The sequence below is a fragment of the Mustelus asterias genome, chromosome 4 (assembly GCF_964213995.1).
Source record: "Mustelus asterias chromosome 4, sMusAst1.hap1.1, whole genome shotgun sequence".
In the NCBI taxonomy this organism is placed as follows: domain Eukaryota; kingdom Metazoa; phylum Chordata; class Chondrichthyes; order Carcharhiniformes; family Triakidae; genus Mustelus; species Mustelus asterias.
In genome coordinates this window covers 81,656,580-81,681,392 of record NC_135804.1, presented here as the reverse complement: position 1 = coordinate 81,681,392, position 24,813 = coordinate 81,656,580, and the positions used below count along the sequence as shown (strand labels likewise).

The 24,813-nt window shown below is 47.2% G+C and overlaps 2 protein-coding genes across 2 annotated transcripts in view; both read right to left on the bottom strand.

Moving 5' to 3' along the window:
- LOC144492426 (sodium- and chloride-dependent neutral and basic amino acid transporter B(0+)-like) overlaps positions 1-17,363 on the bottom strand; it is a 116,820-nt gene extending 99,457 nt beyond the window's left edge. The window contains exons 1-2 of the mRNA XM_078210435.1: positions 17,214-17,363; positions 10,980-11,133 (exon numbers count right to left, since the gene is read on the bottom strand). Coding sequence (XP_078066561.1) covers positions 10,980-11,133; positions 17,214-17,363 — 304 coding nt within the window. The remainder of the gene's footprint in view (positions 1-10,979; positions 11,134-17,213) is intronic.
- LOC144492813 (sodium- and chloride-dependent neutral and basic amino acid transporter B(0+)-like) overlaps positions 1-24,813 on the bottom strand; it is a 315,961-nt gene that overhangs the window by 202,202 nt on the left and 88,946 nt on the right. The window lies entirely within an intron of this gene.

Here is a 24,813-nt window from a genome sequence, read left to right as displayed (position 1 = left end):
TCCCGGGTACGTCCTAGCCTCCCGAGTGAATTAATCGCGCCTCAGCCAGGAACTTGGGTTTGATTCCAGCCTTGGGTGATCATGTGGAGTTTGCACGTTCTCCCCAGTTCTGAATGGATATCCTTTTGATGCTCCCGGTTTCCTCCCATAGTCCAAAGATGTGTAGGTTAAGAAGATTAGCCATGGTAAATAAGTAGGCTTATGGGGATAGGGCGGAGGGGCTGGCCTGGGTAAGATGCTCTTTCGGAGAGTCGATGCAGGCTTTATGGGCTGAATGGCCTCCTTCTGTAGGAATTCTATGGCTCTTCAGAACTCAACAGGTGAGATTGTGAATAGTATTTTAACAAGATAAGCTAAAAATCACCTGAGATGGAAAATACAACCAGCATATTAATTTAAATAATCATTATTATTTGTTTAACTTTTGCCAAACTTGTGCTGCTGAAAAAAAAACACTCACCTTGAAACATTGGCAAAACTTTCCATGCAGCAACAGGCCCAAGGCTGGCAAACTGCCCAAAGGAAGATTCCAGAAAAAACATGGGTATCCCAATGAGTGCCAGCATGAGTGTGTAAGGAATAAGAAACGCACCTGGAAAATATAGTCAAGGAAAATGAACTAGATTGATCAGATTTAGAATCAGTTTTGAAATAGTTGTTAAGCAATTAAACAGACACTTCTTTAGGAACACAATTGACAAAAACGTGAGGGAGGAGCTGGCCATGTTGATGGAAAAGGGAGCCGAGCAAGGAAGACAGTGGAACAGCAACGGCAGAAGTTTTTGAGAGTTATTCGGGAGGCACAACAGAAATTCAACCCAAGGAGGAGGAAACATGCTAAGGGGAGGACGAGGCATCCATGGCTGATGAGGGAAGTCAAGAACAGCATAAAAGCAAAAGAAAAAGCATAAAAAGTGGCAAGGATTAGTGGGAAGCCAGAGGATTGGGAAGCTTTTAAAAGTGAGCAGAGGACAACTAAAAAAGCAATAAGGGGGGAGAAGATTAGGCAGAAATAAGATTAGGCAGAAATTGGCAGCTCTTGATTGGGAGAGGCTGTTTGAGGGTAAATCCACATCTGGCATGTGGGAGTCTTTTAAGGAACAGTTGTTAGGGCTACAGGACAGGCATGTGCCTGTAAAAAAGAAGGATAGGAAGGGTAGGATCCGAGAACCGTGGATAACCAGGGAAATTGAGGGACTGGTCAAAAAGAAAAGAGAGGCGTATGTTAGGTGCAGGCAGCTAAAAACGGAGGGAGCTCTGGAGGAGTACAAAGAAAGTAGGAAAGAATTCAAACGGGGAATTAGAAGGGCAAAAAGGGGTCACAAAATGTCCTTGGCAGACAGGATTAAGGAGAATCCCAAGGCATTTTATTCATAGTTAGGAACAAAAGGGTTGTCAGGGAAAAAATCGGACATCTCAGGGACAAAAGTGGGGAATTATGCTTGGAGCCCAAAGAAGTAGGGGAGATCCTAAATGAATACTTTGCGTCGGTATTCACAAAGGAGAGGGATATGTTGACTGGGAGTGTCTCGGAGGGGAGTGTTGAACCGTTGGAGAAAATCTCCATTACAAGGGAGGAAGTGTTAGGTTTGTTCGAGAATATAAAGACTGATAAATCCCCAGGGCCTGATGGAATCTATCCAAGGCTGCTCAGGGAGACGAGAGATGAAATCGCTGGGCCTCTGACGCAAATCTTTGTCTCGTCACTGGACACAGGTGAGGTCCCAGAGGATTGGAGGATAGCTAATGTGGTCCCGTTATTTAAGAAGGGTAGGAAGGATAACCCGGGTAATTATAGGCCAGTGAGCTTGACGTCTGTGGTCGGGAAGTTGTTGGAGAAGATTCTTAGAGATAGGAAGTATGCGCATTTAGAAAGGAGTAAACTCATTAACGATAGTCAGCATGGTTTTGTGAGAGGGAGGTCATGCCTCACTAACCTGGTGGAGTTTTTTGAAGAAGTGACTCGAATGGTTGACGAGGGAAGGGCCGTGGATGTCGTCTATATGGACTTTAGTAAAGCGTTTGACAAAGTCCCTCTTGGTAGGCTGGTGAAAAATGTTGGATCTCATGGGATAAAGGGGGAGGTGGCTAGATGGGTGGAGAACTGGCTTGGTCACAGAAGACAGAGGGTGGTAGTGGAAGAGTCTTTTTCCGGCTGGAGGCCTGTGACTAGTGGTGTTCCGCAGGGCTTTGTATTGGGACCTCTGCTGTTTGTGATTTATATAAACGATCTGGAAGAAGGTGTAACTGGGGTAATCAGTAAGTTTGCGGATGACACAAAATTGGCAGGACTTGCAGATAGTGAGGAACATTGTCAGAGGCTACAGGAGGATATAGATAGGCTGGAAATTTGGGCAAAGAAATGGCAGATGGAGTTCAATCCTGATAAATGCGAAGTGATGCATTTTGGTAAAAATAATGTAGGGAGGAGCTATACGATAAATGGCAGAACCATAAAGGGTGAAGATACGCAGAGGGACCTGGGTGTGCAAGTCCACAGATCCTTGAAGGTGACGTCACAGGTGGAGAAGGTGGTGAAGAAGGCATATGGCATGCTTGCCTTTATAGGACGGGGCATAGAGTATAAAAGTTGGGGTCTGATGTTGCAGTTGTATAGAACGTTGGTTCGGCCGCATTTGGAATACTGCGTCCAGTTCTGGTCGCCACACTACCAGAAAGACGTGGAGGCTTTGGAGAGAGTACAGAGGAGGTTTACCAGGATGTTGTCTGGTATGGAGGGGCTTAGTTATGAGGAGAGATTGGGTAAACTGGGGTTGTTCTCCCTGGAAAGACGGAGGATGAGGGGAGACTTAATAGAGGTGTATAAAATTATGAAAGGCATAGATAGGGTGAACGGTGGGAAGCTTTTCCCCAGGTCGGTGGTGACGTTCACGAGGGGTCATAGGTTCAAGGTGAAGGGGGGGAGGTTTAACACAGATATCAGAAGGACATATTTTACACAGAGGGTGGTGGGGGCCTGGAATGCGCTGCCAGGCAAGGTGGTGGAGGCGGACACACTGGGAACGTTTAAGACTTATCTAGATAGCCATATGAACGGAGTGGGAATGGAGGGATACAAAAGAATGGTCTAGTTTGGACCAGGGAGCGGCACGGGCTTGGAGGCTGAAGGGCCTGTTCCTGTGCTGTATTGTTCTTTGTTCCTTAGAAGATGAAATATCAGTGTCAGCTAGCTAGTAATATGAAAGAAAATTGGAAGAGTTTTTTTTCAATATATGAAATGCAAAAATAGCCATTGGACCACTGGAAAATGAGGCTGGAGAAGTAATAATAGGAAATGACAGAGGAATTGAATAGTTACTTTGCATCAGTCTTCATGGTGGAAGACACCAGTGGGTTGCCAGAGCTCTAGGAGAGTCAGGGGGCACAGGTGAGTGTAGTGGCCATCACTAAGGAGAAGGTTCTGGGGAAACTGAAAGATCTGAAGGTGGATAAATCACCTGGTCCGGATGGGCTGCACCCCAGGGTTCTAAAAGAGATAGCTGAGGAAATTGTGGAGGCATTGATGGTGATCTTTCAGGAATCACTGGAGGCAGAGAGGATACCAGAGGACTGGAAAGTATCAAATGTAACACTGCTGTTTAAGAAGGGAGGGCAATTATAGGCCGGTTAGCCTGACTTCAGTCATTGGCAAGATTTTAGAGTCCATTATTAAAGATGAGATCGCAGAGTACTTGGAAGTGCATGATAAAGTAGGACTGAGTCAGCACGGCTTTGTCAAGGGGAGGTCGTGTCTGACAAACCTGTTCGAGTTCTTTGAGGAGGTAACAAGGAAGTTAGATAAAGGAGAACCAGTGGACATGATTTATTTAGATTTCCAGAAGGCCTGTGATAAGGTGCCGCATAGGAGACTGTTAAATAAGTTAAGAGTCCATGGTGTTAAGGGTAAGATCCTGGCATGGATAGAGGATTGGTTGACTGGCAGAAGGCAAAGGATGGGGATATAGGGATTTTTCTCAAGATGGCAGCTGGTGACTAGTGGTGTACCTCAGGGGTCAGTGCTGGGACCACAACTTTTCACAATATACATTAACGATTTGGAGGAAGGAACTGAAGGCACTGTTGCTAAGTTTGCAGATGATACAAAGATATGTAGAGGGACAGGTAGTAATGAGGAAGCGGGAAGGGCTGCAGAAGGACTTGGACAGGTTAGGAGAGTGGGCAAAGAGGTGGCAGATGGAATACAATGTGGAAAAGTGTGAGGTTATGCACTTTGGAAGGAAGAATGGAAGAATAGACTATTTTCTAAATGGGAAAATGCTTAGGAAATCAGAAACACAAAGGGACTTGGGAGTCATTATTCAAAATTCTTTTAAAGTTAATGTGCAGGTTCAGTCGGCAGTTAGGAAGGCAAATGTAATGTTAGCATTCATGTCGAGAGGGCTAGAACACAAGAGCAGGGATGTACTTCTGAGGCTGTATAAAGCTCTGGCCAGACCCCATTTGGAGTATTGTGTGCAGTTTTGGACCCCATACCTAAGAAAGGATGTGTTGGCCTTGGAAAGGGTCCAGAGGATTTTCACAAGAATGATTCCTGGAATGAAGAGCTTGTCATATGAGGAACAGTTGAGGATTCTGGGTCTGTGCTCGTTGGAGTTTAGAAGGATGAGGGGGGATCATATTGAAACTTACAGGAAACTGCGAGGTCTGGATAGAGTGGATGTGGAGAGGATGTTTCCACTCGTAGGAAAAACTGGAACCAGAGGGCACAACCTCAGGCTAAAGGGACAATCCTTTAAAACAGAGATGTGGAGGAATTTCTTCAGCCAGCGAGTGGTGAACCTGCAGAAGGCTGTGGAGGCCAAGTCATTGAGTGCCTTTAAGACAGAGGTAGATAGGTTTTGATTGATAAGGAGATCAGGGGTTATGGGGAAAAGGCAGGAGAATGGGTTGAGAAAAAAATCAGCCATGGTTAAATGGCTGAGCAGACTCGATGGGCCAAGTGGCCTGATTCTGCTCCTATGTCTTATGGTCTTGTGCTCTTATGGACAAGTAAGGAGACAGAGATTAAATGACCTTTCTGAATGGCTCTGGCTACACACATGTACAGTTACATCCTGATGATCCTGTTAACTTCACTAAAGACATTACTAGAGCTAATTTATCATCATCATGATAGAATTAAGATCGGGCTTGGTATCAACGCAGGATTAAGGACTCCAGGAAAGTTTTGGAGAGGAATGAGGATGCTTTGTCACGAATGTGCGGGTGGATGGAGCTATTACAAGGGGGTATAACTATAGGATTCATGGTGGGAGATATAGGAAGGATATCAGAGGTAGGTTCTTTACGCAGAGAGTGGTTGGGGTGTGGAATGGACTGCCTGCAGTGATAATGGAGTCAGACACTTTAGGAACATTTAAGCGGTTATTGGATAGGCACATGGAGCACACCAGGATGATAGGGAGTGGGATAGCTTGATCTTGGTTTCAGATAAAACTCGGCACAACATCGTGGGCCGAAGGGCCTGTTCTGTGCTGTACTGTTCCATGTTCTATGAATGTGATAAAAAGGAGTGTTTGATGGTAGAAGACAAGGACTGAAATGTGCATATATTACTTTTGTGTTTGCATGTTTTGCTTTTGTCGAATGTATGTATATATTGAAGAGCACTAGTAGTGTGAAACTGCAAGGGTTTAAACAATGAAGCCATCTTTGAATATTGATTGTTCATTTTTTTCTCGGGGGGGAGGTATGATGCTACTGTGCTTTTAAGAAATGTATTGAATCATGTTTCCATACAGTCCTTTTAAGGGTGCCTTTTGTGCTTCCTGCTGACCTGTCTGAGTCGATGTCCTTTTATTGTTGTTAGAATCATATAATAGGTGCTTTGTTTATTTTTAATCTGGGCATAATGCAGTGTCCTGGAGTTTTGCGAGTTTTACAATCCTTTTGAATTGTTGGGGGAAGAATGATTGATAGGTCAGTGGGACGGGGGGGAGGTCTGCCTGAGGGGGTTGTCTGCACTGTGGGGGGATTGGCACTGTGGGGGGTGGGGGGGGGGGAGGGGGCAGGGGGCTGCAGATCGGGGCAGTCCGGGAGTGGGGGGGAGCTGGGAATGGTCATTGGGGCTGCGATTGGGCTGTGGGGGGCAGTTGGGAGGTCAGCACCTTGGGGTTCCCAGGCTGGCCAGTGATCGAACTGGATCACTGGCCAGCCTCCCGGATCGGAATAGGCCCCGCCCACTAAAGTCTAATGATATTCACGCTGGTGACCTCTTCATTGCACAGAGTGTTGGAGATTCTCGTGTGAATTCCCACTGAAAAAACAAACATGAATTGCTCTAGTTTTCTCACAAATTCAACACTTAGGGGGCGATTCACCCACCCTGCCGTGCTAATTCTCCAGCGCAGTGGGGTGGGAGAATCCCACGGCCGGGCATGGGTGGAATTTGTGCATGCATTCCCGCGACATGCGCATCTCCGAGTACCGGATTTCCGGCACCATCAGATCCGCACTGGAAACCAACGGGAAGGAAGGTAAGTCATTTAAATCCTTATTTAAATCTAATTTTAATATAATTAGCGGGCCCGGGACGGAAGTGTCTGGGCTCGCTAGCCTCTGTCACCCCGCCACAGTATTTCACTCCAGTGGGGATTACAGTAACTCCCCGCTTTCGGGGCGCTGGCGACCTGGCCCTGTTGGAGTGAAGAGGGACAATTGTGAATCCCCAGGGAGATGACCAGTGAGGGGGTGGTACCCCTGGGCATGAGCATCCTGGCAATTCCAGCCTGTACCCCTTGGCACTGCCCGTCAGGCAAGGGGCAGTGCCAACTGGTTGGGGCCTATTGGGGGTGGGGTCTGGAGGGTGGGGCCTGATGGGGCAGGACCGAAGGACGATCAGTGGGGCTGGGGGTCCCGCTGCCACTCTGCATTGGGATTGATGGGGCAGGAGGGAGGCCAGCGATCAGGTGGGCTGGGGGGGCAATGGGGGTCAGCCCAGAGGGGGGATTCTATCTGCGGAGGGGTGGGGGGATTGGCACTGCAAGGCATGGGGGTGCTGGAGATCGGGGCAGTCCAGGAAGGTGGTGTGGTCGAGGCTGGCCCGGGAATGTTCAGGGGGCCATGATGGGGCTGTGGGAGTGTTGGGGTTGGGGGTTGGGGGTGGGGGGGGGGGTGCGGGGGAGGGGGAGGGGAGACAGCTCTGCAGGGCAGGCCTGTGATCAAGCTGGCCAGCCAACGGGAGGCTGACAGTGCGGAGCCACTGAGCATGTGCAGAGGCCCGCTAATTTCAGCGTCCTGGGGGGAATAGGCCCTTCCCCCTGAAAGCGAATGACATTCACGCTGGTGGTCTCTGCATTGCAGAGTGTGGGAGATTCTAGCATGAACTCACACTGAAATAAACAATGTGAATTACTCCAGTGTTCCCACAAAATCAACATTTGGGAGAATTCCGCCCTTAGATTTTTTTGGGACAATTCCGCCCCTTGTCTCCACTCTTTGATTTACCAAATATTCCCAAACTTGATCCTTTTCCCCCAATATTAAATTTGAAACCCTCTCTACTTCCCGAGTTATGCAGCTTAATAGAACACTTGTCCCAGCATGAATTAGGCATAGTCCAATGTTACTGCCCCCTCTTCTGCTATTACTAATGCCAATGCTCTAACAGCCGGAACCCATTTCTCCCACACTAGTCTTTGCACTACACATTTCATTTCTCTAATTTTATTTACCCTATGCCAACTGGCATGTGACTCAGATAATGAGAGATTATTACCCCTGAGTCCCACATTTCAATTTAGTGCTCAGCTCCTCATACTCCCTATGAAGAACCTCTCTTCTGGGCCTCAGTATGCTGTTGGTACCTACAAGGATCTTCCTCCTCTTACTGTAAGTTCCTTTTCATCCTAATTCAGCATTAAATTTGTTGAAAATGTTTGGGTTTTTGCTAACAGCTTACCACTATCAGCATGTTAAATCTGGTTCCCATAAACAAGAAATAATTGCACTTTAGGAATGAAATGCTGTAGTTTCATTGAGTGTATTTCTTGCTCGAGTGACTGGTAGGCTGATAGACTGATATTGCATTGCACAGCACATGACTACAATGCAGCAGTGAACCTGACACCCTGGGATATATATTCACATGACAATTAGTGCCTTGCTCTTTATGATTATTATACAAATATAACAATCATCATTCTCAAAGCAGGGGGAATCTAGCACCAGGCCAATTGACTAGGCAGAAGCATTTGGATGACCCATATTTTACCCCCTCCTATATCCCATCATGTAGATAGCAGTCTCCAGTGAACTTGATTCACTCTACATGATATCAAGAAATGACTGAAAGTATTGGATACAACAAAGGGTACTCACATTGACAATGTCACAGCAATGATACTGAACTCTGTGCTCAGGAACTGGTGGCAAACCTAATCCAGCGACAATACAGCTGCAACATTGGCAACATTGGAGAGTGGCTGGGCAGTGGGGGAAGCATGGTTTGCAGTTCCCTTCTATTGTAGATACACAGAACCCAGCTGTGATAAAAATAGAAGTGGGGGTGTAACTTTTGGGCCATGTGGTTATTTATCTTTGCTGTCAGAGCAGGGTAATGAATACCACCTTGTCACACCACCTGCATCCCAATTAAAAAATTAAAATAAATAGACAACAGTTTAACGCTGTGATATTCAGTTCATCATCTCCAAATAGAGCAAGGCTCCAACTTGTATTATAGAACATAGAACATAGAAAGCCACAGCACAAACAGGCCCTTCGGCCCACAGGTTGCGCCGATCACATCCCCACCTCTAGGCCTATCTATAGCCCTCAATCCCATTAAATCCCATGTACTCATCCAGAAGTCTCTTAAAAGACCCCAACGAGTTTGCCTCCACCACCACCGACGTCAGCCGATTCCACTCACCCACCACCCTCTGAGTGAAAAACTTACCCCTGACATCTCCTCTGTACCTACCCCCCAGCACCTTAAACCTGTGTCCTCTCGTAGCAACCATTTCAGCCCTTGGAAATAGCCTCTGAGAGTCTACCCTATCCAGACCTCTCAACATCTTGTAAACCTCTATTAGGTCACCTCTCATCCTTCGTCTCTCCAGGGAGAAGAGACCAAGCTCCCTCAACCTATCCTCATAAGGCATGCCCCCCAATCCAGGCAACATCCTTGTAAATCTCCTCTGCACCCTTTCAATGGCTTCAACATCTTTCCTGTAATGAGGTGACCAGAACTGCGCGCAGTACTCCAAGTGGGGTCTAACCAGGGTCCTATAAAGCTGCAGCATTATCTCCCGACTCCTAAACTCAATCCCTCGATTAATGAAGGCCAGTACGCCGTACGCCTTCTTGACCGCATCCTCCACCTGCGAGGCCGATTTAAGAGTCCTATGGACCCGGACCCCAAGGTCCTTCTGATCCTCTACACTGCTAAGAATGGTACCCTTCATATTATATTGCTGCTTCATCCCATTGGATCTGCCAAAATGGATCACCACACACTTATCCGGGTTGAAGTCCATCTGCCACTTCTCCGCCCAGTCTTGCATTCTATCTATGTCTCGCTGCAACTTCTGACATCCCTCCAAACTATCCACAACACCACCTACCTTGGTGTCGTCAGCAAACTTACCAACCCATCCCTCCACTTCCTCATCCAGGTCATTTATGAAAATGACAAACAGCAAGGGTCCCAGAACAGATCCCTGGGGCACTCCACTGGTCACTGACCGCCATGCAGAGAAAGACCCCTCCACAGCCACTCTCTGCCTTCTGCAGGCAAGCCAGTTCTGGATCCACAAGGCAACAGCCCCTTGGATCCCATGCCCTCTCACTTTCTCAAGAAGTCTTGCATGGGGGACCTTATCGAACGCCTTGCTGAAGTCCATATAGACCACATCCACCGCTCTTCCTTCGTCAATGTGTTTGGTCACATTTTCAAAGAACTCAACCAGGCTCGTAAGGCACGACCTGCCCTTGACAAAGCCGTGCTGACTACTTTTGATCATACTAAACTTCTCTAGATGATCATAAATCCTGTCTCTCAGGATCCTCTCCATCAACTTACCAACCACTGAGGTTAGACTCACCGGTCGGTAATTTCCCGGGCTGTCCCTGTTCCCTTTCTTGAATATAGGGACCACATCTGCAATCCTCCAATCCTCCGGAACCTCTCCCGTCTCCATCGACGATGCAAAGATCATCGCCAAAGGCTCCGCAATCTCCTCCCTCGCCTCCCACAGTAACCTGGGGTACATCCCATCCGGTCCCGGCGACTTACCAACCTTGATGCCATTCAATAGTTCCAACACATCCTCTTTCTTTATGTCCACATGCTCGATCCTTTCTGTCCACCGCAAACCAGCAGTACAACCACCCAGATCCCTTTCCACCGTGAATACCGAGATAAAGTATTCATTAAGCAGCTCCGCCATTTCTAACGGTTCCGCACAAACTTTTCCCCCTTCACCTTTTAAGGGTCCTATGCCTTCACATCTCATCCTTTTACTCTTGACATATTTGTAGAAAGCCTTGGGGTTCTCCTTAATCTTACCCGCCAAGGCCTTCTCATGACCCCTTCTCGCTCTCCTAATTTCCTTCTTAAGCTCCTTCCTACATCCCGTATACTCCTCTAAATCCTTAACACCTCCTAGCTCTCTGAACCTTCTGTACGCCTCTCTTTTCTTATTCACCAGGTTCATCACAACCTTCGTGCACCACGGTTCCCGTACCCTACCAACACCCCCCTGTCTCATCGGAACGTTGTCATGTAGAGCTCCAGACAAACATTCCTTGAAAATCCTCCACTTTCCTTCGGTACTTTTCCCCAAGAATGCCTCCTTCCAATTTACCCGTCTAATTTCCTCCCTGATGACACTGTATTTCCCTTTACTCCAGAGAAACACTTTCCTAGCCTTATCTTCTGTATTGAAATTAATATACAATATAAATTAATAACTTTTTTCTGCTCTTTCCCTGCAGGTTATATTCCAATGCATTACCTCCTCCATTTTTGTAAGCCAGGTAGGGGAATCTCCAGACGTTGCCCAGCCCCACAGCACAGCCGATCATTGAGAGCAAGTAGTCAGTCTTCGAGGACCAGTTTCCTCGCTCGACATTCTCATCACTTTCACCCTCATGTCCATTGATGACAGCCTGGGGGGAAATGGAGGAAGTGGACGATTCAGAAATTCGACTTTCTCAGACTGGAACTCAAATAGAAAATACAGTTTTCACCTAGGACAAAAATGCTGGTTTGAATTTCACATCACCAGGTGTGTGAGACCAATGGGTGCAGTAGTGGCAGTGGTAGCCGTTTTGATTTTGATATGATTTGATTTGATTTATTATTGTCACATGTATTAGTATGCAGTGAAAAGTATTGTTTCTTGCACACTATACAGACAAAGCATACTGTTCATTGAAAAGGAAAATAGACAGTGCAAAATGTAGTTTTACAGTCATAGCTAGGGTGTTGAGAAAGATCAGCTTAATATAAGAGATGTCCATACAAAAGTCTGATGGCAGCAGGGAAGAAGCTGTTCATGAATCAGTTGGCACCTCAGACTTTTGCATCATTTTCCCAACAGAAGAAGGTGGAAGAGAATATGTCCGGGGTGCGTGGGGTCCTTAATTATGCTGGCTACTTTTCCAAGGCAGCAGGAAGTATAGACAAAGTCAGTAGATGGAAGACTGGTTTGCGTGATGGACTGGGCTTTGTTCACAACCCTTTGTAGTTTCTTGCAGTCTTGGACAGAGCAAGAGCCATGTGATACATCCGGAAGGGATGCTTCCTATGGTGCATCTGTAAACGTTGGTGAGAGCCGTAGTGGACATGCTGAATTTCCTTAGCCTCCTGAGAAAGTAGAGGCATTGGTGAGCTTTCTTAACTATAGCATTAACATAGTGGGATCAGGACAGGTGTTGGTGATCTGGACACCGGGAAACTTGAAGCGCTCGACCATTTCCACTTCATCCCCGTTGATGTAGAAAGGGGCATTTTTCTGTCTGCCAATGGATAAACAATTTGATTTCATGCTGAAACAAGAACAGAGGAAGCTGGAAAAACTCAGCAAATCTGCCGGCATCCATCAGGAGAGAAACATAGTTAACTTTTCGAGTCTCAACCCGACAAATGGCCCCGTGCTCTTGTTTCACATTCCAGCATCTGCAGTATTTTGTATATTTCAGTGACTTCCTGCTGGTTGGCCAATTAAGTGCAAGCCTGTACTGCTCTAACTATGTTAGAAGTTGTGGGTTTTAAACAAAAGATAAAAGATGTGGTCACACGAGCAAATTTAAAGTAACATACAACAGGTTTATTTAAAGAGCTCTTCTCTGCTCAGAACTGAAACTGAAACTAAATATCAGCCTGTAAAACACCCTAATGACATCACTATCAAATCATGTGATCAGCTTTTAAAGCTCCTGCGGTGTTAATCTGTGTGTTGTGAAGATGGTGGCTCTGAGGGAGAAACAGAGTATGTTAGTCAACAACATTATCACTAAGTGCCTGTGAAAGCAGGATGGCCACTTGCCTCACTGAGGCACCATGAGTGTGCAAGCTTTGAGTTCTCTGGATTTGAAATTCCCACTGGATATGCCATGACCCTGCCCTTCATCCAGACTCCCCCAGCCTCTCATCTGCTCACTGCACTCTTCCCGTACACTAAGACCCCGCCTCTCCAAGGGGAACCCATGTCGAGTGTGACCGTAGCGTTAACCTTGAGCACCGAATGCACAGCCTCCTCCATTGAGAGAGTGACGACTCTCATGGAAAGGCCTCTCCAGGAAAAGAATCAGGGCTTCTTGAGTCGACCTCAGACCTGTAATTCACACACCAGTTGTGATCTCAGTAAATCACTGCCAGTGTGAGAGATGGATAAGGCATCTAATCTCCCTGCTATCACTGGTGAGTAGGGAGGTCCAAACCTACATCACGCCGCCTGTTGTCTCTGTGAGCCCCACACTCAGTGCTCTGGATAAGAGCTGCAGCTCCATTCTTCCTCTACCAGTGGCCGTGGCATCCTCTGAGGCACAGTGACTGAGGAGTGCCCAACCATATTGCTGGCTGCACCCTCCCAGGCAGAGCTGCTCAGGACCCACTGGCAAGAGGACAACTCTCAGATACAAGAAATATCGAGGAATACAGGGTTTCGTGAGAGGGAGAAACTGAAGAAGATCAGCATTAGTGGAGAAATGGTGTTGGGGAAACTGATCGGATTGAAGGCATGATTATTTATGTCCCAGAGTACTTAAGGAAGCGACCCATAAAACATTGGTGGTCTCCTTCAAGATTCTATTACTCTGGAACAGTTCGTACAGATCGGAGGGTAGCTAACGTAACTCCACTATTTAAAAGGGGCGATAGAGAGAGAGCAGGGAATTATAGACTAGAAAGCCTGGCGATGATGGTGAGGAAAATTCTAGAATCCATTACCAAAGATTTTATAGCAAAACACTTGGAAAACAGGGGCAGAATTGGACAGAGTCAGCATGGATTTATGAAAGTGAAATCATGTTTGACAAATCTACTGGAATTCTTTGAGGATGTAACCAGTAGAGTTGATGAGGGGGAGCCAGTAGATGTGGTTTATTTGGACTTTCAGAAGGCATTTGACAAAACCTCCATAAGAGATTAGCGTGTAAAATTATTGAGATGGTAGAGAATTAGTTGGAAATAAAGAGTATGAACAAATGGGTCTTTTTCCAAGTGTCAGGCAGTGACTAGTGAGGTACCACAAGGCTCAGTGCTGGGCCTTAATGATTATTTAATGATTTAGATGAGGGAATGAGTTGTAATGCCTCCAAATTTGCAGATGACACTAAGCTGGCTGGGAGGGTGAGCTGTAAGGAGGATGCAGAGATCCTGTAGTGTGATTTGGATATGTTGAGTGAGTGGGAAATTGATTGGCAGATGCAGTGTTAGGTGGATAAATGTGAGGATATTCACTTTGGTAGTAAAAACGGGAAGACAGATTACTATCTGAATGGGCATAAATTAGGAGAGGGGAATGTGCAACAAGACATGGGGCCCGATTTTAGGCACGAAATGGTGGTAAAGTTGGGCGTCGGGCCTATGCCACGATCCGCACCCGATTCCTAGCGGATCGCGCCTTTACCAACGGCCGATTCGGGCGCCATTCTGGTGCGCACCCAAATCGGCCGGCGTGACGATTTAAATGCATTATCATGCATTTAAATCGACTTAATGAAGCGCGTGCCCAACTTTACCATCAATTCCCCCTTTACCAGCGTTTGGCCCAATTCGCCTCCGCGCCTTTACCGACCTGATAAATAAAACTTGTACTTTTATTCGGCAGGGGAATCACCGAGGCCCACCCTTCGTGGACACCCCCTCTAACCACCCCAGCAGACCCCCCTCCCCGGGATCGGACCCCTCTGGGAGGCAGGCACACCCCTAACCTACCTCGATCGTGGTCTCCCTCCACCATCCTTCCCGTTCACCTTCAGTCCTTTGACAGCCTGCAGCACGTTCCTGGACACTGACTTCGAGCCACGGCTGAAGTGACCGGGCTTCACACAGGCCCGCTGGCGTCTGCCGGAGGAGGGGGGGCGGGCCCAGTTGGAACTCTGGTGGGGGAGGGGGGGTGGGGGGGGGGATGAGGAGCGGGGGCGGGCCCACATCACCCTCTTGCGGGGGGGTGGGGGGGTGGGGGTGGGAGGGGAGGGGGTGTGACTTATCATCCCCTGCGGGTGCGGGGGAGGAGAGGGGGTGTGACGTATCATCCCCTGCGGGTGCGGGGGAGGAGAGGGGGTGTGACGTATCATCCCGTGCGGGTGCGGGGAAGGAGAGGGGGTGTGACGGATCATTCACTGGTACACTATCAGCCACAGCCATCTCTCCCGCTCTCTTGCACCTGCAGGGAAGAGTAATCTGTGGCTGGTAGTGTACCAGTGATGGTGCCAGGAGGGATCGGCCACAGGCAGGCAGCGGAATCCCCCCGACCAGAGGATGAGACGTCACACCCACTCTTCCCCCCCCCCCCGCCCCCCCCCCAGGGAATGAGACGTCACACCCCCTCTCCACCCTCCCCCCCAGAGGATGATCCGTCACACCCCCTCTCCCCCCCAGGAATGAGATGTCACATCCCCTCCCCTCCCACCCCCCCAGGGGACGATAGTCACACCCCCTCCCCACCCCCTCCCCACCCCCTCCCCGCCCCCCCCAAACCAGAGGATGAACGGCAGAGAGGCTCTCTCCACTCTGCTTTTTTTTTTGCGCCCGGGCGCGTTCTGTCAGATTCTTTCGTTCGGAGCTCTTATCGTTCCGGCAGCGCTAAGCCCTGCCCACTGGACCGGCGCCGGAAAAGCGTATGGGCGCGCTGGAGAGCGGCCTCCGGACTTGGATCCATTTGACACCCGCACCCGGCACTCAGTCTCTAAATGGTAAAATTGGGCCCATGGTGTCCTTGTACACCAGTCACTGAATGTAAGCATGCAGTTGATTTGACTGATTTGATTTATTATTGTCATATGTATTAACATACAGTGAAAAGTATTGTTTCTTGCACGTCATACAGGCAAATCATACCATTCATGGAGAAGGAAATGAGAGTGCAGAATGTAGTGTTACGTTCATAGCTAGGGTGTAGAGAAAGATCAACTTAATGCAAGGTAGGTCCATTCAAAGGTCTAATGGCAGCAGGGAAGAAGCTGTTTGTGAGTCGGTTGGTACGTGACCTCAGACTTTTGTATCTTTTTCCCAATGGAAGAAGATGGAAGAGAGAATGTCCGGGGTGCGTCGGTTCCTTAATAACGCTGGCTGCTTTGCTGAGGCAGCGGGAAGTGTAGACAGAATCAATGGATGGGAGGCTGGTTTGCGTGATGGATTGGGCTACATTTACAACCTTTTGTAGTTCCTTGCGGTCTTGGGCAGAGCAGGAGCCACACTAAGTTCTGATACAACCAGAAAGAATGCTTTCTATGGTGCATCTGTAAAAGCTGGTGAGAGTCGTAGCTGACATGCCAAATTTCCTTTGTCTTCTGAGAAAGCAGGCAGTGAAAAAGACAAATGGGATGTTGGCTTTCATAGTGAGAGGATTCAAGGACAGGAGCAGGGATGTTTTGATGCAAATATATAGGGCCTTGGTGAGGCCACAGCTGGAATATCATGTGCAGTTTTGGGTTCTTTATCTGAGGAAGGGTGTTCTTGCTCTAGAGGGAGTGGAGAGAAAGCCTACCAGACTGATTCCTGGAATGGCAGGACTGATGTATGAAAGGAGATAGAGTCAGTTAGGATTGTATTCATTGAAGTTCAGAAGAATGAGGGAGGATCTCAGAGAAAGCTATAATATTCGAACAGGACTAGACAGGTTAGATGCAGGGAAGATGTTCCCGACGATCGGAGTGTCCAGAACTAGGGGTCACAATCTGAGGAAGCAAGATAGACTGTTTAGGACTGAGATGAGGAGAAACTTCTTCACCCAGAGAACATCAGCCTGTGGCATTTGTTACCACAGAAAGGAGTTAAGGTCAAAACATTGAGTGTTTTCAAGAAGCAGTTAAATATAGCACTTGAAGTGGATCAAAGGGTATGGGGGAAAGGCGGGAACAGGCTTTTGAGTTGGATGATCATAATGAATGGTGAAGCAGGCTCGAAGGGCTGAATGGCCTCATCCTGTTCCTATTTTCTATCTTTCTATGTTTCTAACTGCCAAGATAATCGGGGCTGCCACAACCACAGAGTCAGCAATTTGTCTCCAATGCTGCTGTCAGTGAGGGGTGTGGTGGGGCGGGGGGGGGGGGGGGGGGGGGGGGCCACGGCGGGGGGGGGGGGGGGGGGGGAGGCACCAAGATGGCGCACTCACAAGTGTAAGTTTAAGACATTATAAGCACAGGATAGAGTTTTTATGGGTGTTGTGCACTCTCTTCATCAGTGTGATACGTGTGTTTTTTTTCATAACTTTTGCAAACATTTTATAATTGTTTCTTGTTCACAACTCTGGTAAAGATACCAATGGGGATTTTGTTTCATTGCTCGCAGTGTTCTTCCACAGGTGCAGGGCTCACCAGTTCCTATGATAGATGGCAGGTGCAGCAAATTTTATTGCAGAGGTTTGAGGTGTCACTGGGGTCATGGCATTGCCTCCTTAGAAATGTGTGTGAGGATGGCAGCATTCCGACAATCAAATTGAAGACACACAATGGCAGCCTGTCTGAAGGTACACTGGTGTCCCTGCTTCTCTGAGGGTTCCTCTCTGCCTTGTCCTCACCCTGTGCCTCCCCAAGCTCCTCATCAAATCCAGCTGCAGTCTTCCTTTTGAGTCCTGTGAAGCTGCCTCACTCTCCACATCCTCCAGTGGCTCCCCCTTTGCCACAGCCAGATTGTGCAGAGCGCAGCAAATAATAATGGTAAGTGACATGCACTCTGGACAATATTGCAGCACTCACCCTGATCGGTCCAGGCAGCCAAACCTCATTTTCAGCAGCCCAATGTTCCTCGCAACCAATGCCCTTGTGAAGATATGACTCCCATTGTACCTCTCTTCAGTCTCTGTCTTTGGGTGTCAGAGTGGCAACATGAGCCACCTTTTCAGTGGATAACCTTTGTCTCCCAGCAACCAACCATCTATCTGGAGCCATGAACGGCCTTGGTATCTGGGCGTGATGAAGGATGAGCGCATCATGGAAGCTGTCAGGGCAGAATGTGTGTCTTGTGGTCATAATCCATCTGTACATTCATCGGGCAGAAACCTGTTCTGTTCATAAAGGCACCCAGCTGACCTGCTGGCACCTTGCTGGCCACATGGGGTGTAGTCTGTGGCACCCTGGATGTGGGGGAACCCAGCAATAACAGCGAAGCCTCTGGTTTGCTCCAGCTCGCTGGCTTGCTCTGTCCTGTAATGAATGAATGTGAGGACCCGTCTGAAGACAGTGTCAGTGACCAGCTTGATGTACCTGTGGACAGATTGGGACACTCCACACACATCCCCACAGTGATCTTCAGAGTCTCTGGCATTGGGTGTCCACCCAACAGCGGGAGGCCATTTCCAAGTGCTCATCCAGGTACTTTTTAAAGAATGTGAGGCAACTCACCTCTACCACCCTCCGAGGCAGCACATTCCAGACCATCACCACCCTCAGGGTAAAAAAAGTTTTACCTCACATCCTCCTCAACCTCCTCCCCCTTACCATGAATCTATGTATCCTCATGACTGACTTTTCAACTAAGGGGAGAAGTGCTCCTTGTCCACTCTGTCCACGCCCCTCATTGTCTTGTACACCTCGATCAGTTCACCCCTCAGTCTTCTCAGCTCCAACGAAAACAACCCAGATTTGTCCAACCTCTCTTCATAACTTACATGTTCCAACCCCGACAACATCCTGGTGAATCTCCTCTGCACCCTTTCCAGTACAATCACACCCTTCCAAAAATGTGGCAACTAGAATTGCACACAGTACTCTAGCTGTGGTCTCACCAAAGTTCCATACAACTCCAACACGACCTCTCAGCCTTTGTAATATATGTCTCGACTGATAAAGGCAAGTGTCCCACATGCCTTTTTTTACCACCCTACCAACATGCCCTTCCACCTTCAGAGATCTATGGACAAAAACACCAAGGTCCTTTTTTCCCACAGAACTTCCTAGTGCCCTAGAGTTAACTATACCAAGTCTCTCCACAAAAGGGAACTCAGGTGACCTGATATGTGCTTCTGCAAAAATGCCAATTGTTTGTGTTGGGTTAGACACACATTCCCTTTATTTAATTCACCCCTTACCCAAAACTGGAGCCAATCCAAATAATAATTAGGGATCCTACTGATGACAGTGGGATAAAATTGCACAGTCCCTGAAAACAGGTACAAGGTTCAGGATATGTGACTAACTCATGTCCCTTTACACCAATTCCATTCTGCCTGCACATTTCCATATTGCTGCAGACAAACACATGAACTAGGAGCTGGAGTGTGTCATTCATCATACAGCCCACACGAACAACATTGTTGTTTAGTTGGACATATTGGTATAAGACCCAAAACCATAACTTGCTCATGCCAATGAAAACTAGTCCACACCTGCTTAAAGAGAGGTTGCACCACTTCAAGGTAGCTTGCACCACTTAAAGATAGCCCACACTGCTTAAAGCCAGTCATTACCACTTAAAGCTAGCCTGCAATACTTAAAGCTTTGTCAAAGTACTTTGACAAAGGGTCGTCTGGACTCGAAACATCAGCTCTTTTCTCCCCTTACAGCTGCTGCCAGACCTGCTGAGATTTTCCAGCATTTTCTTCCTTTGGTTGCTTAACATTCGTCTTCTTTGTTTAAAAAAAACCCTGCAATAGTGAATGCTAGCCTACATCTGTTAAAGTTAGCTTACATCTGCTTAAAGCTAACCTGAACTGAACCCACCTCCTTAAAGCAATCCTGCACCTCTTAAACCAAATCTGCACATTGTAAAAGCTAACTTACACTGCTAAAGGTGCTTTTTAAAAGAGTTTACATTGTGACTAGAGCAGGTACTGACATTTCTGCAAGAAGTGAATCTGACCAGAAAACAGTGAAAAATGGAACAACATTGAGAGAGGGGGAGTCAGGATTTTCAGACGCTGCACTTGTGGCCTTGGTGGAGATGGAATGTAGAAGCGATGTCTTGTATCACAGGGGCCAGGAGACCCTCCAGACACATGCCAAGGAGGCTGTAGGAGCAGATAACCATGGACATCAATGTCAGAAATCCAGCCCTGACAACCTGGATGTCTTGACACAGGAAGTTCAATAACCTCACACAAATGGTCAAGATCAGTTTCAAGTCGCTTCATATGCCTTATTCTCCCAGACAACTAACCTCAGACACTGTTCAGTCACAAACTACCAATCTCTATCAATCAGGACTCCCTGTCTAACATTCATATGCTCGACCTCACCCTCAGACACTTCCACTGTTGGAAACTCTGTGAGTAAATCTCACAGGTTGCACACTGTCTAGAAAATGACATTAACATTACCCAAACTCATCATACACTTCCCTTTCTCTTACTGGACAAGTTAGTGCACAACCAAAAGCAGCTGGAACTAGCAAAATGGCTGCCAGAGTATCTGCACACCCTAAACCGCAGGGAAGAAGTAATACTGACCATTAAGCTGTCCATTGCTGAGGCTGTGGTCAATGATGGGGGCTGAAATCATCACAAATGTTGGTCTCCTCATACATAATCCTTCTTCTCACATCCCACTTCTCGCATCCACCACTTTGTTTATTTATAAGTTACAGATGGTCTAACAATACACCTCTTAATTCCGTTCTCCCTTTCGCGAAGGTGCACGAGAACATTCCGGTTTGCTGCTTTCCCACCTGCCTGACCTGTAAAGAGATTCATCAAGGAACTAAATACACCATTACCTGGTGAGGGTGAGTTCCCCATTCCACTCCAACCACCCAATCCAACTTCCCATTGAAATCAAACTCTGTTCTGGGGACATTATAGAATCCCTACAGTGCAAAAAGAGCCCATTCGGCCCTTTGAGCCTGCACTGACAACAGTTCCACTCAGACCCAATCTCCATAACCCCTGCTAAGTCCCCTGTGACTAAGGGACAAATTAGCATGGCCAAGCCACCTGATCTGCATGATTTAGGACTATGTGAGGAAAGCCACGCAGGCAAGGGGAGAACATGCAAATTCCACATAGGCAATCACCTGAGGCCGGAAATGAACCTGGGTCCCTGGTGCTGTGAAACAGCAATGTTAGCCACTGCGTTAGCATGCTGCCCCAAAGATGTTGACTGGGACAGGATTTTTTAATTAAGCCCCATTGTCCCTGATCCAATCGACAAAGAACAATGTGTTCCAATTTTTTGGGAAGAGATAAGGGGGATGTGAGGAAGAATGCACTGAACAGCAATGAGCTGGAACTCATTGCACACAAGGATATTAGAAAGAGAGACAGTCAATATTTTCAAAATAAAATTGGATCGGCCCTCAAGGGAAATAAACTCACACGGTGACAGTGAGAAAGCAAGGGAATGGCAATGACTGGATTACTCTACAGAGTGCTAACACAAATGTAATAAGCTGAATGGCATCCTTCTGTGCCATTAAGATTCTAAAACTTTGTTAGACTGGATGTCAAACAGATATGACAGTGTTGCTCCACTACAGAAATATTGTGTTGTTCTCCATTTAGGAGCAATCAGTTGGTAGCTTGGAAACACCCTGAACTCCACTGAGAGACTCTCCAATTCACAACAACCAAAATCCTCAAATCACCTCTCAGAGTTTTACATGAGTTTACTATCACGTTTTGTTAAAATTACTTACTGTGTCCTTTGGAAAGTGTGTTTGATGGTCATTCTGGGAGAATTCAGATAAAGACAATTCTCTCTGGTTCATTTTTGTAAAATCTGCACAGGGATTGGGTGTCAATTCTGAGGTGGTCCCTTCTGTCTGAAAAGTTCAATCTTGTCCTACTCCGGGTCTCTGGTTAACGATGATTCAGGTTCTCATCCGGTAGCAACCCCCTGCAGTCAGAAGCCAATCCCTGTTTTGCTTATACAGGCTCAGGTGATATCAAAAATCCCTGAATATTTCTTCTGTTATTTGGCCAATGTTCTAATTTCAGGTTATTTACATTAGATTCAGAATATTCAAAATCAAATTGCCATCGTAGGGCGATGTGGTGGCACAATGGTTGGCACTGCTGCCTCACAGGACTCGGGACTGACCTCGGGTGATTGTCTGTGTGGAGTTTGCACATTATCCCCCTGTCTGTGTGAGTTGCCTCCAAGTGCTCCAGTTTCCTCCCACACTCCAAAGATGTGTCGGCTAGGCTGATTGGCCATGCTAAATTTCCCCTTAGTGTCAGGGGGATTAGCATGGTAAATTCATGGGGTTATGGGGATAGGGTCTGGATGGATTTGTTATCAGTGCAGGCTCGATGGGCCGAATGGCCTCCTTCTGCACTCGAGGGATTCTATGATTCTATAATTTTGGATCCACAGGTTTGATCACAGCAGCAATTTTAAAGGGGTTAGCGCCAAGTGAATCTGCACCAATCAGGAGCTCAAACTAAACAGAACTTTCTAGGTGTTTGATTAAATATAAGACAGTCTGTTCTAATAGACAAAAACTAAAGATGATCCATTCAAGATGCCTGAGTTGATTTTATAAAGATGCAATATTCTGGTGTGCCCAAGAGTTTATTTCATTTTGCGATGGTAACACCCAGTGAGGTAAACAGAGCCAGTGGCTTTGCTAAACTTGTAGGACTCCCAAAAGAGCAAAAGGCAATAAATTTATTCTTATTTATTTACGGGATGTGGGCAGGTTTATTACCTATCCCGAATTGCCCTTGAGAATGTGGTACTGAGATGCCTTCTTGAAGCGCTGCAGTCCCTGTGATATAGGCAGGTGCTGTTAGGGAATGAATTCCAGGATTTTGATATGACAGGAAAGGAATGGCGATATATTTCCAGGTCATGATGGTGAGTGGCTTAAACTTTTTGAGTGTTGTTGGAGCTGCACTCATCCAGGCAACTGGAGAGTATTCCATTGCACTCCTGACTGTGACTTGTGGATGGTGGACAGGATTTGGGGAGTCAGGAGATGAGTTACCCACCACAGGATTCCTCGTCTTTGACAGGGTCTTGCAGGCACAGTATTTAATATGGCTAGTCCAGTTCAGTTTCTGGTCAATGGTGAACCACAGCATGTTGATAGTGAGGAATGCAATGATGGTAATGCCATTGAATGCCAAGGGGTGATGGTTAGACTCTCTCTTGTTAGAAATGGTCATTGTCTGGCACCTGTGTGGCTGGAATGTTAATTGCCACTTGTCAGCCCAGGCCTGGATATTGTCCAGATCTTGTTACATTTGAATGTTTCAGTATCTGAGGAGTTGTACTGGGGCTAAACATTGTGCAGTCATCAATAAACATCCCCACTTCTGACTTTATGAATAGAAGGAAGGTTATTGATGAAGTAGCTGATGCTGTTTGGGCCTGAGACACTATCTTGAGGAACTCCTGCAGTGAAGTCCTGGAACTGAGATGATTGGCCTCCAACCACCACAACCATCTTCCTTTATGCCAGTTTGACTCCAACAAGCGGAGATCTATTTCACGCACCCCCCCACCCCCCGCCACCCCCCCCCCAACCCCCCCCTCCCCCCACCCCCACCCCCCCACCACCCCCTACCCCCCACCCCCCCCAATTCCCATTGATTCCAGCTTTGCTTCGGGCTTCTTGATGCCACATTCCATCAAATGCTGCCTTAATGTCACTCCCACCTCCCCGCAGGAGTTCCACTCTTTTGCCCATGTTTGAACCAAGGCTGTAATGATGTCAGATTGTGAGTAGCCCTGGCGGACCCAAGCTGAGCATCAGTGAGCAGGTTATTGCTGAGTAAGTGCCACTAATAGCACTGTTGATGACCCCATCATTACTTTACTATGATTGAGCGTAGACTGACAAGGCTGTGTTGGATTTGTCCTGGTTTGTGTGTACAATACATATCTGAGCAATTTTTCATATTGCGAGGTAGATGCCAGTGATGAAACTGTACTAGAACAGCTTGGCTAAGGGTGTGGCACATTCTGGAGCCCAAGACATCAGTAGTATTGCTGGAATTTTGTCCAGGGCCATACCCTTTGCAGTATCCAGTGTTTTCAGACATTTCTTGATCTCAGGTGGAATGAATCAAATTGGCTGAAGACTGTGTAAGTTTTTCGGGCAACACCAACGCATATAAGGACTGTAAAACACACATTGACCATTTGATTGGTAGAAGTAGCCACGTTTGGCTGCAGAAACTAGCTGTTTTCTCCCAGCAGGCTCAGCCCTGCCTGCCTCCAGTCGAATTCACAGTCACAGTCCAGACGGGCTGCTGATTAGGTTTACTGAATCACGAAGGGAGCAGATGACGTCACCAGACCAGACCTGCATCGAGATTGGAAGATCAATACCAGCCACAATATACCTGGATAAGATACAATAGATATGATAATGGGGCTATCCTGCAGTAAGGAGAAACCCATCTCCATGATGGGAAAACAATCTGTAAGCCCCGGTAAAGTGATTAGGAACATCGATGGGCCATTCATACTGGACAAGGCAGTCTCAGCCATTTGTGATTTCAATAGACTGTGCTATCACTGGAGCTGATAACGATCTCGGACCATTGTTCTTGCAATTGCTGGTGGGGATGGAGCTCACGGGACTTTTGAAATCTGAACTTTAAAAAGTGTGGTTATGCACCCATTCTCTCTCTTTCTCTTCGGACCCGCATGGCAACTCTCTCACCCTCCTGAACTGTGTTGCAGACAGCAGTTTTCCAGCACACAGCCAGCCCAGAAGGTCAAGGTCGGCTCAACTGAGTATTTCCTAGTAATTCGTGAAGTTCCCGAGGGTAACATAGCAGTGGAGGCTTTTGTGGGAATGGTGGGTGCATGAACCTTTTCATAGTATAAGATATTGCTAACACTGTTTAAAGTTAGAATTGACGTTGTGCCCGTTTAGTTTTTGTTCTCACAGTTATAGAGTATAAGATACATATATGTTGTTTTCTGGTGTTGATGAGGTTTAATTTTGGTGTTTAATAAAAGATATATGATTTGAACTCGATTGGAGCCCATCTTGCTCTTTCACTTTCTCTTCAGCTATCTCTGGTCAGGTCACATTTTAATATCCCATACCATAATTCCGGAGTCGAGAACCGAGGGTACTCTGGGTGATTCGAACCCGCCCACTCAGGAAAGGCTGCCAGGTAGTGGATAGGCAGCAGTTTCCTTTTCTCTCTCTTGGGAGCGCTACTCTAGTGAAGTAGGCCGTTGTTCCATCGGCGAGAGAGAGAATCACTCGGGCATTGGTGGGGT